Below are 15,644 nucleotides of genomic sequence, written 5' to 3'. Positions count from 1 at the left end.
TGCTATATGGCCATTCCAGGTCTCACCCACCCGAAAAACCAACAGCCTCACCAGTGGACCGACAGCATAGAGTGGACTGCCACGCTCGCTTCGGCAGCACATGCACTAACATTGGAACAGTACAGAGAAGATTAGCATGGCCCTGCACAAGGATGCCATGCAAATTCATGGAGCGTTCCATAGTTAAAAACAAGTGGACTGCCACTAGGTGGTGGCACCTTTAATCCCAGCACATGGGAGGCAGAGGCAGGCAGATCAGAGGCAGCCTGGTCTACAGAGTGAATTCTAGGATAGCCAAGGCTATATAGAGAAACTCTGTCTCAAAGAAAAAAAAAAAAAAACAGTAAGCATGTTTTTATGTCCTCTGGAGGAGCAGTGACTACTCCTAACTGTAGCACTCCAGCTTCTTGGGGGTGTGTGTGTGTGTGTGTGTGTGTGTGTGTGACAGAGTCTGTTTTCCTAGAGCTCCATATGTAGACCAGGCTGGCCTTGAACTCAGAGATCCTTCTGCCTCTGTATGTAGCAGGCTTGTGCCACCAGGAGGCCTTGTTTTGTTTTTGAGTCTTCTATAGCCTTTATAGACTTGAGCTTAGCATGTAGCTGAGGCTCGCCTTGAACTTCCTGGTCTTCCTTTTACTGCCTCCTGTTGGAATTATAGCCATGGACCACCGCTCTGGACAGAGGTCCTTGTGTGTGTCAGACACATCTCCTTTACCTTTGTTCATTTTGGTTCTCTCCACTGCTTCACACTTGGTGTTCTCCAGTGCAGCAGGCCTGGCGTGACACTTGTCAGGAGGCAGCTTTCAGGAGATCTCAGGCCGAGATCTGCAGGCTCACTGAGCACCAGGGAAGCCATGATGAACAGGGAAGTTGATGTGCAGACAGACGGACATCAAGCCAGGCAGGTGAAAGAGGCAGAATATCATAGCCAGCTGCTCCTTGATAAAAGAGTCCCTTCTGGGGGGCTGGGAGACATCACAGTGCTTAAGAGCATTGTCTGCTCTTCCAGAGATACCTGGGTTCAATTCCCAGCACCCACATAGCGGCTACCAACCACATGGAACTGCGGTGGCAGGAATGCCCTTTTCTGGCCCGCATGCTTATTGTAGGCAGTAATATCTGACGTCAGGTTGAACACTGGAGATAAGGATACTGTCTGATCTTCCCCATCTTTCATCTAACAGCGCATGAGGTCATTTTGTTTTCTATGAATAATCATTTTAAACTTAAATTATATTTACCTATTGAAGATAGGGTTTATGTTGGACTGGAACTGGAACTCCTATCTCAGCCCCTCAAATGATGGGATTATAAACATCCGACACTCCCCACCCCACCCCGCAAAGCCTAGCTCTATATTCCAAAGCAAAACTGTACATTTTAGACTCTGTCCCCCACCTAGTGGCAGAGCAGGGGACTACAACGATGAAGGCGATAGAACAGAATGCAGTCTCACGAGTCCTTACCCCTCCCTCCACACGCAGGAACCCGAACTCTCTGTTCCTGTCTGCTTCTCGTGCTGCTAATAAAGCTTGGTTCAAACAAACGCGCTGCCCGACCCGCCCTGACGAGCTTCTTCCGCCAGCAACTTTGACCACCAACCGCGCGGCATGGCTGGGCCTGAGAGGCGGGACAGGAAGTGAAGCCACGTCTCCGTAAGGTGAAAGGTTAGCGGAAGTGTCCTCTTTTCCTTTCTGCTGGTAGCTCGATCCTTGCCGTCGGTAAGTAGAGGCCTGGACAGGGTCTGGCAATCCGCCGCCATCGCGACCCCGCTGTCGGATTGCCGGCCTTGTTTGTACTCTAAGCGTCTGGCGGCTTCACGGCGAGTCGCATCCCTGGCCGCAGAACCTCCGGGCTGCGTGCCCTAGTCGGCAGCGAGTGATCTAAAGTCGCAGGCCTTCGACCTGGGCTCGCATGTAGAAGTGTGCACCGGGGCCTTCCGCTTTACAAACTTCTGAGCGACTCCTTGTCTTTGTTCTCTGCAGAAATGGGCAAGTTTATGAAACCCGGGAAAGTGGTGCTGGTCCTGGCCGGACGCTACTCTGGACGCAAAGCCGTCATCGTGAAGGTACCAGACCCCCCGGGGCTCTTGGGACTGCATGTGGGGATTTCTGCCTGCTGTATAAGATGAGCCGGGTTGGAATTGAAGATCTGTCCTAGCGATAGGCACTGGCGGATGCATAATGGGTATTAATGGTGGCCACTGTGTATTGAACATATAGCATCCCCTGAGTATATTTGAGCTTTTTGCTACTTGGTTCTTCTCCAGTTTTATACCCCTTGTCCTGGCCACAAGACCACTGGCTTTGCTGTTGAGGATCCTGGCCTCCCCAGCTTCCTGTTCCTACCGTTTATCTAGAACGGGTTAGGCTGCCAGCATCGCAGTCTCAGCTCTAGCCTTGCCTAGCTTCCCGGAGGAAGGGGTTAGGCGGCACCTAGCATCACTCCGAGTGTTAGCTTTTGACGGACTTCTAAATCTCCCATTGACTCTTAGCATTAAATAAATGGCTGACTGTCTTCCACAGTGGTCTAGAGATGTGGAGGGTGTATGTGATAGACAGTTTTGCTAAGATCGAGCCCGAGCAGTAACGTGGTTTTTCTTTCCTTTTTCCTTTCCCCATCTAGAACATTGACGATGGCACCTCGGACCGCCCTTACAGCCATGCCCTGGTGGCTGGAATTGACCGCTATCCCCGAAAAGTGACAGCTGCCATGGGCAAGAAGAAGATCGCCAAGCGATCCAAGATTAAGTCCTTCGTCAAAGTTTATAACTACAACCACCTCATGCCCACACGGTGAGCCTTCCAGAAATGGCCTCGGCTGAGGAAGAGGCAGCCTTGTGGCTGCTGTGGTACAAGAAAGGGCCGGCCATCAGGGGCTTTCCTTTCCCCTGCCTCTGGACCCTGTTCCCTCCTCTCGTTTAAGCTTGTGTGACTATGCACTCTACCCGGTAGATGCAAGACCTCAGCTGTTGGGGGAGGGAGCAGACTTGATATAGTCTCTGGTTCGCTTTATCTTCTGCATCTGTTTGTTTGTCTTGGTTTTTCTAGACAGGGTTTCTCTGTGAGGACCAGGCTGGCCTCGAACTCAGAAATTCGCCTGCCTCTGCCTCCCAAGTGCTGGGATTATAGGCGCGTGCCACCACGCCCGGCTGTTTGTTTGTCTTTTAGCACAAGGCTATCCACACATTTGAAACCCGCATTCTGGGTTTCAGGTGTGAGCATCCTGTCTCGGTCCCTTTTTTCCTTTTCTGTTCTCCAGCTCAACCTTATTAAATGTAGATTGCTGGATTTGTCTTTTAGGGTACCCAGGACAGGTACCCAGACTGCCTTCTCTCGCCTTTGAACAAGATGACTTTCATATGAGACAGCTTAGGACCTGCTGCTGGTGGTGACCTGTATAAGGGTGGAAGGAGGGGGCTCTGTGCAGTTTTGTTTTTGAACCAGGATAGAGAAACGGCTTAGTCATTCGGATACTTTACTTTTGTGGAGCAGCTGAATTTAATTTCTAGAACCTGACAATGTTAAATGGCTCCAAGCTCCCTAATCTCCAGAGGGAACCTGTACAGTGTATACAGAAACACATAATTAAGATGTTTTCCCCCCACGTAAGTTTTAGGCTAGCCAAGGCTAGCTTGAACTAGCTAATCCTCCTGCCTCTTGTGAAGTGGTAGAATTAATGGGATTCACCACCACCCAGTTTTGGTTTTGTTTCTTTGGTTTGGTGGTGGTGGTGGTTTATGTATGTAGATGTTTTATGTGTGGCCATGCTGAGAAATCCTAGGTGCTGACAGTTGACTACTGTACTGTCAATCTAGGCATTTGTCCCACCCCACCCCCACCCCTTTCTTTTCAGGCCAGGTGGTAATGCACAGTTAAGATCCTAGCATTTAACAGGCTGAGGCAGGGGTGTCTTCCAGCCAGAGCTGTATAGTGACAGGTCTTTCGAACGGCTTTCTGGTCCAGGGGTGAGAACGAAGCTGCGGAACTGAGGGGTCCTGAACTAGATTTCTTGGGACCCAGCAGCATGTGTCCTCAAGAGTTGTCGCTGGGGCTGCCTTACTCTTAGGGTCACACTAGTGTGCACAGCTCAGGCTGGCCTGAGAGCTCGGCCTCTGGGGTGCTGCTGTCACTGGTTGTGTGCCATGCCTGGCTGAGGAGGGTCCAGCCGGAGAGATCGCCAGCTATTACATTCAAAGTAAGGTCTGGTGTGATGAATCTCACCTCTTAAAAGGAATTTCCAAGGAAGTGCGTGAGGGTGTAGCATAGCTTCAGTGGACATTCCTGGCGGCTGCCGGGGGCTTGTGTCCTGACCACACCAGGTCTCTGGAAATTGGCTTCCTGGTGTCCCCAGCTAATCTTGCCTCTGCACTGTTAACCCAGGTACTCTGTGGATATCCCCTTGGACAAGACTGTGGTCAACAAGGATGTGTTCAGGGACCCAGCTTTGAAACGCAAGGCCAGGCGGGAGGCCAAGGTCAAGTTTGAGGAGCGGTAAGTGCGTCCTGTGCTTGGAGTGCAGTTACTACTTCCTGTCAAAGAATTTGCTTTCCTGGTTATTTTTTTTCCTGTGCATCATTTGTTTATTTTTTTCCTTTCTAGATACAAGACAGGGAAGAACAAATGGTTTTTCCAGAAGCTTCGCTTTTAGGTATATTTTCATTTTCGTCATTAAAAAGTTTAAAAAATACAAGTGTCTGCCTGTTACATTTGTGTGGGAAAGAGACCAGGTGTCTGTTGTGAGTTTTGAGCCTCAGCTTGGTAACCATCTTGACAGCCTCCTTGGGGACAGTGAATGTTCGCCCATGAGCTGCCCCTGGCAATTTTAATGAAAAACACAAGGGTCCTCAGAAGCAGGGCGGGGTGAGGCTCAGCCCCCCTCCCCCCCATTAGGAACCTCACTGTGGTAGCACAGAGAAAGAAGCAGGGCTGTAGATTACAATCATGCCAGGCGGTGGTGGCGCACGCCTTTAATCCCAGCACTTGGGAGGCAGAGGCAGGCGGATTTCTGATTACAATCATACTCTGGGTGGTTGTGGCGCACTCTGGAGGCAGAGGCTGACAGCTTTGTGAGTTTGCAGCCAGTCTGGTCTACATGGTAAGTTCCAGACAGCCTGGGTAACAGTGGGACCCTGTTTTGGTCCCCCCCCAACCCCCCAGACAGGCCTGCCTCTGCCTCCCAGGTACTGGGATTAAAGGCATGCTCTACACTTTGGAAGCCTGTTTTAAAGCTATTCCCAGCCGGGTGGTGGTGGCACACGCCTGTAATCCCATCACTCTGGGAGGCAGAGGCAGGTGGATTTCTGAGTTGGAGGCGAGCCTGGTCTACAGAGTGAGTTCAGGACAGCCAAGGCTATACAGAGAAACCCTGTCTTGGGGGGGGGGAGTAAAAAAAAAAAAAAACAAACCAATAAAGCGATTCCCACCGTTGACCACATGGACACACTCAGAAAATAGAGGTATGTGGACAGTGCTCAGGCAGGCTTCTCTGAAATTGAGGCCTCCAGTGTTGTGCTGTGGCACTATCTCAGAAGCAGAGAACAACTTAAGGTTCTGGCTAGTGCGAGGTTGAGAAGCTTTGTCCAGGGTACTTTCTGCATTGCAGGGGCTTGTTGGTGCTCACTAACTGGTTTTATAAGAGGGCAGATGATGAGCCTGACAGCAACTCCAAAGTCCTATTGCTCCCATGCCTGCACAGTGGTTTGTGGGTCCCCACACAAACAATTTTTAAATGTCTGCTGCATGTGCTGGATAGTGATGTGGTTTTGTTTTGGCCTGCATGTATGTCTGAAGTGTCAAATCTTGGAGTTAAAAGAGTTGTGAAGCTGGGTGGTGCACCAAATCAAAAATGTTATGAAAGGGGCTGGTGAGATGGCTCAGTGGTTAAGAGCACTGCTCTTCCAAAGGATCTGAGTTCAAATCCTAGCAACCACATGGTGACTCAGAACCATCTGTAACAGGATCTGATGCCCTCTTCTAAAGTGTCTGAAGACAGCTATAGTATACTTACATAAAGAAAGGTCTTCTTTTAAAAAGTTGTGAATGGGGGCTGGAGAGATGGCTCAGTGGTTAAGAGCACTTCTTCCAGAGGTCCGGAGTTCAATTCTCAGCAACCACATGATGGCTCACGACCATCTGTAATGGGATCTGATGCACCCGTGTGTCTGAAGACAGCTACATACAGTGTGCTCGTATAAATAAATAGATCCTTTAAAAAAAAAAGTTGCGTGGCTGGGCTGTGGTGGCACACTCCTTTAATCCCAGCACTTGGGAGGCAGAGGCAGGCCGATTTCTGAGTTCGAGGCCAGCCTGGTCTACAGAGTGAGTTCCAGGACAGCCAGGGATACACAGAGGAACCCTGTCTTGAAAAACCAAAAAAGAAAAATAAAATCACTCTGTAGACTAGGTTTGACTGGTCACAGGGATCCACCTGCCTCTCAATGCTGGCATCAAACACCACTACTTAACCTAATTTCTTTAATCACAACCTTTTGGAGGCAAAAGCACACAGATCTCAGAGTTCGAAGCCAACTAGAGCTTCATTACTGAGAGCCTGTCTTGAAGTCTTACAAATCCTACCAATTGGTTTATGCTAGAATTGGCTGCCTGAGAAAGTACTATCTTCCCTTTGCAGTCTCAGGAGCACATGCCTGACTAGGTGGTTAGAGTTGAAGACTTGGGAGGCTCCTCCCCAGGGTGGGGCTTTGTGCTCAGTGAATTCACAGAAACGAAAGTGGAAGTCAAGCCTGCTAGCTACAGCGGTGGACTTGTTTCAACTCTGCTGGAGGCTGAGGAGACCTCTGAGGGTTGAAATAAAGAGTAGTATTTCAGAACTCTTCACTTCCAACTCTTCTCTGAAGCCTCAGCTTCTGTCAGCCAGGCTTGAGAGCCGTGGCTATGGCCCTGCAAACTGTAAGTAAGGAAGCAGGAGAGGGGTTTGCCGTGTGTGGAGTGGAGGTGAGGTAGGGATGAGGGTGTGTGTGTGAAGACAGGACGGACGGACAGACACAGTTCTAGGCTGAGAACTGCTCAGCTCAGGCCTGCTAAGGGAGGGAGAGAAATAGAGAGCTTAGGGTACCTTGGCCTGTGGAGCTGGTCATTTACCTATTGCCTCAAAACCAGGACTCTGACACCCCAAGTCAGGACCTTGCTAATTCTTTCTGTGGATGTATGTTTTGGGTTTGTAGAGAGCTGTAAACATCAAAGGCTTCTGGCTGTTCTAACAGCAGAGGGAATACTCTGAAGTACTTCCCAGCCAAAAGCTCCTCCCCAGACTGCCCCATCAACCTGACCATTGGTCCTCTCTGGGGTGAGCTCCTCTCCAAGTGCCTCTGACTGAGGCCACCTGGATAGGCTGGGTTGAGCTGTGAGATCTGCCTCCCAACAGCCAGTGATGTCTTGGGAGCAAGCACAGTGACCTAGTGGGCAGCCACCTGTGAGGGACCCGATGCAGCTTGTCCTCAACAGCTCTGTCTCCTCTTGTTAGTTCTCTGGCAGAAAACGTCCATTTGCCTCCCAGATATAATTAAAAAAAAAAAAAAGCTACTTGGTGCCAAAGAAGCAAAAGGAGCAGTAAAGATACCTAGAGGAGCGGCTAGGGAGCGAGCTCAGTCTGTAAACTGCTTACCTAAAGAGTATGAGAAGGGAGGCTGGAGAGACGGCTCAGCAACTAACAGCACTGACTGAGTTCAGTTCCCAGCAACCACATGTAATGGGATCCGGTGCCTTCTGATGTGTCTGGAAAGGGCACTCACATACATAGACAAATCTTTTTTAAAAAATGAGGGGCCATGGAGAGATGGCTCAGCGATTAAAAGCACCGACTGCTCTTCCGAAGGTCCTGAGTTCAAATCCCAGCAACCACATGGTGGCTCACAACCATCCATAACAAGATCTGACGTCCTCTTCTGGAGTATGTGAAGACAGCTACAGTGTACTTATATATAATAAATCTTAAAAAACAAAAAAATATGAGAAGAAATTCAGTCCTTAAGAACTGAGATAACAAAACAACAAAAAACAGCATAATGGCATATGCTTGTAATCCCAGCAGTGGGGACCAATAGACAAGCACTCCCCTGGGGTTTGTTGGTGAGCCAGCCAGCCCTACTGGACAGCTCCAGGTTAGTGAGTGAGAGACCCTGCCTTGTAAAGTAGCTGCTGGAGAGATGCCTCAGTGGTTAAGAGTATGTGCCTGTCTGGCAGAGAACCTGGCTTCAGTGCCCACCACCAGCCTATTGGCTAATGACCAGCCATAACTCTAGTTCTAGTTCCTGGGGATGCAATGTCCTCTTCTGGCCTCTCCAGGCACCAGGCACTGACATACATACCGGCAAAACACCCATAAATGTAAACTATATATATATATATATATAGTTTTTATTTATATATATATAGTATATATATATATATAAAATCCTGGCAACTCCACTAGAGAGATAGCTCAGCGGTTAACAGGAGTGACTGTTCTTTCAGAAGAACAGTGTTCCATCCCTCTCATTCACCTGGAGCCCAACAACCTTCTGTAACTCTCCCTCTTCTGGCCCCCTCTGGTACTACATGCACACTCAGACATACACAGGCAAAACACCCATATGCATTAAAAAAAATAAAATCTTGGGCTGGAGAGATGGCTCAGCAGTTAAGAGCGCTGACTGTTCTTCCTAAAGGTCCTGAGTTCAAATCCCAGCAACCACATGGTGGCTCACAACCATCTGTAATGAGATCTGACACTCTTCTGGAGTGTCTAAAGACAGCTAGTGTACTTACCTATAATAAATAAATATTTTTTTAAAAAAAGGTTCTTGTAACTGACATAGGTCATTTGCAAGAACATCAAGTGTTAGTAACAGCCGAGCCATCTCTGCATCCCCTTGTCTCTTTTGAAAAAATTGCTTTAGAGCTGGGTAGTGGTGACATACACCTTTCTTCTCAGCACTTAAAAGGCAGAGGCAGGCAGATCTCTGAGCTCTAGGCCACCCTGGTCTACAGAGTGAGTTCCAGCACAGCACAGGAAACCCTGTCTCAGCCAAAAATAAACAATAACAATAAATTTGTTTTAGATTAACTTACCTTTTCTGAAAGATTTATTTTTTTATCTTTTATCATTATATGGGTGTCTTGCCTGTGTATGTCTGTGGGCCACTTGCATGCCTTGTAGCTATGAAGGACAGAAGAGGGCATTGGAGTAACTGGATCTGGAGTTATGTTAGATGGTTGTGATCACCACATGGGTACTGGGAATTAAACCCATGTATAATTTGCTACATTCAAACTCTCTACAAGATCAGCCAGTGTTTGTCACTGCTGAGCCGTGTCTCCTGCCCCAGAATTATTTATCTCATTTTATATGTATGAGTGTTTTGCCTTCATGTATGTATGCGCACCGTGTGCATGACTGGAACCCTCAGAGGTCAGAAGAGGATATTGGATTCCCTCCAGGGAAGTTAAGGATGGTCATGAGCCAACGTGTGGGTGGTGGGAACCAAACCTGAGTTCTCTGCAAGAGCAATGAATGCTCTTAACTGCTGAGTCATCCCTCCAGCCCTGCCAATAAGGTCTTTTAATCACTTCATAATCTTTATTGCTGTTGTTAGCGTGTGTGTGTGTGTGTGTGTGTGTGTGTGTGTGCGCGCACACGCACATGCCTGTGCGCCAGGGTGAGCATGTGCCAGTCACAGGACAACTTTCCAGAAGTTCCTCCCACCATGGGATCTGGGGTCAGCCTCAAGTCATCATTCTTGTGTGTCTTGTGCTTTTATCGCTGTGCCCTCTCACCAGCAGCTCTCCCGCCCCCACTGTAGTCTAATGCCCTTTACCCAGCAGGCAGGGGAGGTGGATCAGTGGCTCCTGAGGACCTACTCATGTGTCAGGTACAGATGGGACTCTCCTTCAGGTGTCACCAAATCTCCTCGTAGGCTGGGGTAGAGCTCTGGGATAGAGCATGTGCTTAACATAAGTCCCTGCTTCTGTCCCCAACACACACGGGGCGAAGGCGGGCAAACAAATCCCAGAAGTTAGCAGGGTGAGCGTTTGGATTAAGCAATTCTTAACAGTCAGACTTATCACAAAGGCAATGGTCAGGAGTTCGCGTGCAGATAAGTCCTCTCAGAGAGTGAAGCACTCTCAGTAGGGAGTGTCTTCTTTCACTGTTTACTTTGTTTTGCTTTTGAGGCAGAGTCTCACTGTTTAGACTTGTAGACTTGTTTAGCTTGGAAGTCTCACTGGGCTCAAACCCTCTGAGTTCTACCTGTTTCTCCAATGCTGGGGTTAAAGTTGTGCGCCACCACACCCGGCCAGGAAGTGCTCTTTGAAGTTTGATCTTCTCCACTGGTGATATGTTGTTATCTCTGCGGATGGCAAGGGGTCATGCGGATGGCAACCGATGCCCTGCCGTGCCAAACCATGGCAAGAGAATTCAGGGCACTTCCTCTGTGTGTCTCTTGCTCTTCTTCCTTCCTATTTATTTGGACAGGGTCTGGATATGTAACCCAATCTGGCCTCAAATTCACATTTCCTACCTCAGCCTCCCTAGTGTTTGCCCAGCTCCATGACTGCATAAGCTGTTCTATTCATAGTAAGGTGGTCAAGAATCAATTTCCTGAAGTCTGGAAGGACTGAACACCTCCACCTGATGCCCAGATTTGCTACCAAATCCCATGTGAAAAAAAACTTGCTTCACCACTTGCTTCCAACCAGTGGTGGCGCACACCTTTAATCCCAGCACTTGGGAGGCAGAGGCAGGCGGATTTCTGAGTTCGAGGCCAGCCTGATCTACAGAGTGAGTTCCAGGACAGCCAGAGCTATACAGAGAAACCCTGTCTCGAACGAACCCCCCTCTCCCTCCAAAAAGAAAAAGCAAACCAAACATCTTCTGAGAATCATAAAATTAAATAAAATTATAATTTTAAAAAATGCATTGAATAAATCAGATATGTTAGTGTAAGCCTACAGTGAGTTCCAGGACAGCCAGGGCTATACAGAGAAACCCTGTCTCGAAAAACCAAAAAAGAAAAAAAAGAAAAAGAAAATGTGCATGACCAATCATAGGTATGAAAAAGTAAAATGCTACACAGTAGGGGACATGGCTCAGTGGGGAAGGGCCCTGCTGTGTAAACATGAGCGCCTGGGTTTGAATCCCTAAAACCCCAAGAAAGCTAGGCATAGTATCTTTCATCCAATGTCAGGGTGGTAGCTACAAACAGGAAAGTCCCCAGAAGTCCAGTGCTAGCCTGGTCTGTGCAGTGGTGATACCTGAGAGACCTTGTCTCAAACAAGGTAGAAGGAGAGGACACACACACACATACACACAAACACACACACACACACACACACACACACACACATACACACACACACACACACACACACACACACACACACACACACACACACGAGATCAACTGTGGTACACACCTTTAATCCCAGAACTCAAGAGACAGGGAAAATCTCTGAGCTTGAGCCCAGCGTGGTCTTCAGAGTGAGTTCCAGGACAGCCAGGGCTACACAGAGAAACCCTGTCTCAACCAAACCAAACCAAACCACCCAAAACAAGCAAACAAACAAAAACCCCAAAGCAAAACAAAACAAAAAAAATATTTCTAAAAAGAAAAAAGATGCCGGGTGGTGGTGGTGGTGGCGCACGCCTTTAATCCCAGCACTTGTGAGGCAGAGGCAGGCGGATTTCTGAGTTTGAGGCCAACCTGGTCTACAGAGTGAGCTCCAGGACAGCCAAGGCTACACAGAGAAACCCTGTCTTGAAAAAACAAACAAACAAACAAACAAAACATTAAAAAAAAGAAAAAAGAAATAGATATTATTGGAACCACATCTTCGTGGGGAAATACAACAACCAAACCACTCCTCATCACCCCACAGGGACCCTGACTCACTGGTGTCATCTTACCGGCCCTCAAACACACTGTAACCTCTGAGTCACGGATATAAACAGGGACCTTTCCCCATTCCTGAGCAGCCATAATATGGTTCAAGCTCTAGTTTTCCTCTGCTCCAAACAGAACAAACCCAGACAGTGTCTTCAGTGACACCTGTGACGGGCTCCTGCCCTGTCACGTGCTTCATGTATCGCACGTTTACTGATGTCTGTTTTGTTCCAGAGACTTGGGGACACAGCAGAGATTGGGGACACAGCAGAGATCCAACCTGACAAGCCAGGTTGGATCATTCCAAGTAAAGATGGCATTCTCTCGGCCAGTCTTACTTCTCAGGTTTCCTCATGCCCTCCTGAGCTCTGCCAACCAATGTCTGTGCTCTCCCACAAACAAAGGTGCATTCATGGGGCTTCCTCCCTCAGTTCAGTTGCTGTTCTGTTTGGACTCAATCCAACGCACACCAGCCTGAAAGGCTGCTTGGTGTGTGGAGAGAGGAAGGCTGGGATATGCAAATTCCTTCTCTGCTCTGGACTTCATTTCTTCACTGGGAAACACTGACTGGAAGAGCGCTCTGGCATCAGTCGGCCTGGCCGAATGACTTTCGACAAATCCTTTAACCTCTTTTTCAGTTCGTCCCCTCATCTATAAAGTCGGGACAAGACAGCTACATCCATAGCTGTAACAAGAATTGAGTGGTTATAGGCCTTTTGAAAGGTTTAGTTTATGGGTCGGGTAGCTCATGCCTGTCATCCCTGAACTGAGGCCAGCCTGAGCTACGTGGTGAGTAGAAGTCCGCTTGGGACTATACATGACTACTCTGCCTCGAGACAGCCGAAGGAAGGGCTGGGGATGCAGCTTGGTTGGATAGAATATGTACTTGGGGAAGTCCTGAGTTCAGTCCTTGTATTGCATAGATCAGGCATGGGGCACATGCCTGGAATTTCAGCTCTGAGGAGGTGGAAACTGAAAGAGGCTAGCCTGGGCTACCTGAGATTTTTTTTTTCCTCTTTGAGACTGGTTTCTCTGTGTAGCCCTAGGTGTTAGGACAAAGGGCATATGCTATCATGCCTTGCCTGCTACTTGAGACTTGTATTATCAAAAGAATGAGGAAGAAGAGGGGCTGGGGAAAAGAGGGAAGAAAAAAGGGGTAAAAGGTGCTTGTTGAGCAAGCCGGGCAACCTGAGTGTAATCCTCAGAACTCACGGGGAGGGAGGAAAGAGCAGACTCCACAAAGCTGGTGTCCTCACACAAACACACACACGTAGGAGAAAAGCAAGCAGATCTGGCTCAGTCAGTATCGACTCAGAATCTGGGGTGTGTAGCTCCGTGATAGCATGCACCTTGAATACCAGGCTGAAGGACCAGGGCTCGATCCCCAGAACAACCAAAAGTTAGCCAAGTGGTATGAAGCCTTGCTACTTCAAGCTCTGGCTCCTTTTAGAGACTTCAGTTGCTTTCATCTCTTTGCACCAGGATTGTCCTGCCCAGGGCCCCGTAGCCAGAGCTAGACTCTGGACCTGGCTCGTGAATCAGCTGTAGCTGCTGCAGGGCCCCTGGGTAGACTGGGTTGGGACCAAGCCAGGGAAAAGGGGTTGGGAGCAGTCAGAGATTTGAACATCATCTCTGCTCTGGAGAGCCCAGCCCAGCCCCGCCACTTCCTCCAGGTTCTAGAAAGGCTGATGGCTGTTTTCTTATTCCCTTCTGCTCTACCAGGTCCTCTACAGTCTTCAGGAGGAGCAAGCCAGGCTCAAGACAAGGCTGCAGGAGCTGCAGCAGTTGAAAAGAAACCGCACAGGCTCTCCCAGAGACAAGGTCAGCTGGGAGCTGAGGTATTCCTGGGAGAAAGGGGCTGAAGAGACAGCTCAGTGGTGAAGAGTGCTTTGCAGCTCTGGCAGAGGAGATAGGTTCAATTCCTGGCCTCTACATGGGGCCGCTCATAACTACCTGTAACTCCAGTTGCAAGAGAAACAATGCCCTCTTCTGGCCTGGATGGGTACCTGGACACACACACACACACACACGCACACGCACACGCATATATGTAATTACTTATTTCCCTGCTATGTGACCTCAAGTACACTGTTTGAGCTCTTTGATCTCAGTTTTCTCATCTGTGAGGTGAAGTCACCCACCTGCCAGGCTTGTGTGAGGTACAAGCCAAGAAGGCCTTCTCACTGCACGTCAATCAAATGGAATTGGGGGACACATTCTGTACAGAAGGGAGTGGTGGGGACCTCTACTTTTTGAGCTTGCTACTAGCCTCCCTCCCTCAACCTCTAGGTCCCATTCCCGGTGCCCGAAGTCCCTCTGGTATTCCAAGGCCAAACTAAGCCGAGCAGGCAAGTGCCCAAGTCTCTAGTTTCTAACATGAAGATCTGCTGCCCTCTGCCTGGAGGTTCTGCTCTGGTCACCTTTGAGGATCCCAAAGGTTAGCCTTTCTGGGAGGGGACTTCTGGGGGAGGCTCAGAGGAGAGGTCATAAGGTTTCCTAAGACTGTCCCTGTCCCTCTACCCCCAGTGGTAGATCGGCTGCTACAGCAAAAAGAACACAAAGTTGACATAGAGGACTGCCGGCTGCGGGTGCGGATCCAGCCCTTGGAGCTGCCCGTGGTGACCAACATCCAGGTGACAGAATGGCGGGGTCCTCCATGCAATAGGTCCCCCTATAGCATTTGGGTCCCACAGATAAGTGGGCCAACTGAGCCTGCCCTGTCTCCTTAGGTGTCCAGCCAGCCAGATAGCCACAGGGTGCTGGTCAGTGGCTTTCCTGCTGGACTTAAGCTGAGTGAAGAGGAGTTGCTGGACAAGCTGGAGATCTTCTTTGGCAAGTCCAAGAATGGAGGCGGGGATGTGGAGACCAGGGAGATGCTGCAAGGGACCGTCATGCTGGGCTTTGCTGAGGAAGAAGGTTAGGGTCCTGACGGGGAGGTAGGGGGTCAGGGTGTGTGAGACTGGGGAAGAGAAGCCCCAGAGGCCACCCTTCTGTTTCTCACAGTGGCCCAGAACTTGTGTGAGATTGGCCAGTTCAGAGTCCCACTGGGCCGGCAGCAGGTCCTCCTGAGGGTTTCTCCCTATGTGAGTGGAGAGATCCAGAAAGCTGAGGTAAGTGGAGGCAGGGCCAGGGAGGCCTCTACTTGTCTGTTGGGGATAGCTCAGGGTCCCCCAGCCTCTCCAACCAACACAGGAGCCTGAGCTTCCAGTCCCATCCCAGTTTTTGTAGGATGTTCCTTGTTCCAACCTCTGCTCGCTACTGCCCTGAGTTCCCATGAGCTCTTGCCACTCATTTCCTGTCTCTTTTTTTTTTCTAGATCAAATTCCAGCAAGCACCTCATTCAGTGCTGGTGACAAATATTCCCGATGTCCTGGATGCCCAGGAGCTGCATGACATCCTGGAGATCCACTTCCAGAAGCCCACCCGTGGGGGCGGGGAGGTGGAGGCCCTGGCATTTGTGCCCCCGGGGCAGCAGGGCCTGGCTGTCTTCACTTCTGAGTCAAGCTAGGTCTGCATGCCTAATGCTACCAAGAACAGTGAATGCCAACCTGGTGTGACAGCCTTTACTTCAGGACAGCTGAGGGAGAGGGCAGAACCCAGACCTTGACGCTGGCTTCCCACCGCTTTGTTTGTTTTCTCGAGACTAGATTTCTCTGTATATCCCTGCGTTCCCTCTGTAGACCAGGCTAGCCTGGAACTCAGAGCTGCCTGTCTCTGCCTCCAACTGCTGAGATTAAAGATGCGCACCATTACCACCCACTCT

At 49.5% G+C, this 15,644-nt stretch overlaps 2 protein-coding genes and 1 non-coding gene across 3 annotated transcripts; all 3 read left to right on the top strand.

Annotated features, from left to right (window-relative positions):
• The first annotated feature begins 83 nt into the window (after positions 1–83).
• LOC127695632 (U6 spliceosomal RNA) lies at positions 84–187 on the top strand. The gene has a single exon (XR_007980015.1). It is a non-coding gene; the product is annotated as a U6 spliceosomal RNA (small nuclear RNA).
• Positions 188–1,608: 1,421 nt separating this feature from the next.
• Positions 1,609–4,692, top strand: Rpl27 (ribosomal protein L27). Its single transcript, XM_052194682.1, has 5 exons — positions 1,609–1,721; positions 1,986–2,068; positions 2,626–2,795; positions 4,383–4,493; positions 4,602–4,692. The coding sequence occupies exons 2-5, from the start codon at positions 1,988–1,990 to the stop codon at positions 4,648–4,650; spliced, it is 411 nt and encodes a 136-aa protein (XP_052050642.1). The 5' UTR covers positions 1,609–1,721; positions 1,986–1,987; the 3' UTR covers positions 4,651–4,692.
• A 2,033-nt stretch (positions 4,693–6,725) lies between these two features.
• Positions 6,726–15,636, top strand: Ifi35 (interferon induced protein 35). Its single transcript, XM_052194679.1, has 7 exons — positions 6,726–6,911; positions 13,604–13,702; positions 14,171–14,318; positions 14,408–14,514; positions 14,611–14,797; positions 14,885–14,991; positions 15,198–15,636. Exons 1-7 carry the CDS (start codon positions 6,897–6,899, stop codon positions 15,387–15,389), a joined length of 855 nt encoding a protein of 284 aa, XP_052050639.1. The 5' UTR covers positions 6,726–6,896; the 3' UTR covers positions 15,390–15,636.
• Positions 15,637–15,644: the final 8 nt, after the last annotated feature.

This window comes from Apodemus sylvaticus, chromosome 10, assembly GCF_947179515.1.
Source record: "Apodemus sylvaticus chromosome 10, mApoSyl1.1, whole genome shotgun sequence".
In the NCBI taxonomy this organism is placed as follows: Eukaryota; Metazoa; Chordata; class Mammalia; order Rodentia; family Muridae; genus Apodemus; species Apodemus sylvaticus.
Note: the sequence above shows the minus strand (reverse complement) of the source record. Positions and strands in the feature narration are given on the sequence as shown.

What these genes read in the sequence shown, in the direction of transcription:
- Ifi35 (XM_052194679.1), top strand. An exon ending in CAGGCTCTCCCAGAGACAAG is followed by an intron (nt 13,703 to 14,170) that starts GTCAGCTGGGAG and finishes CTCAACCTCTAG; the next exon opens with GTCCCATTCCCGGTGCCCGA. An exon ending in GAGAGATCCAGAAAGCTGAG is followed by an intron (nt 14,992 to 15,197) that starts GTAAGTGGAGGC and finishes TTTTTTTTCTAG; the next exon opens with ATCAAATTCCAGCAAGCACC.
- Rpl27 (XM_052194682.1), top strand. Translation starts at nt 1,988, where the DNA reads ATGGGCAAGTTTATGAAACCCGGGAAAGTGGTGCTGGTCCTGGCCGGA. An exon ending in AACCACCTCATGCCCACACG is followed by an intron (nt 2,796 to 4,382) that starts GTGAGCCTTCCA and finishes CTGTTAACCCAG; the next exon opens with GTACTCTGTGGATATCCCCT. An exon ending in AAGGTCAAGTTTGAGGAGCG is followed by an intron (nt 4,494 to 4,601) that starts GTAAGTGCGTCC and finishes TTTCCTTTCTAG; the next exon opens with ATACAAGACAGGGAAGAACA.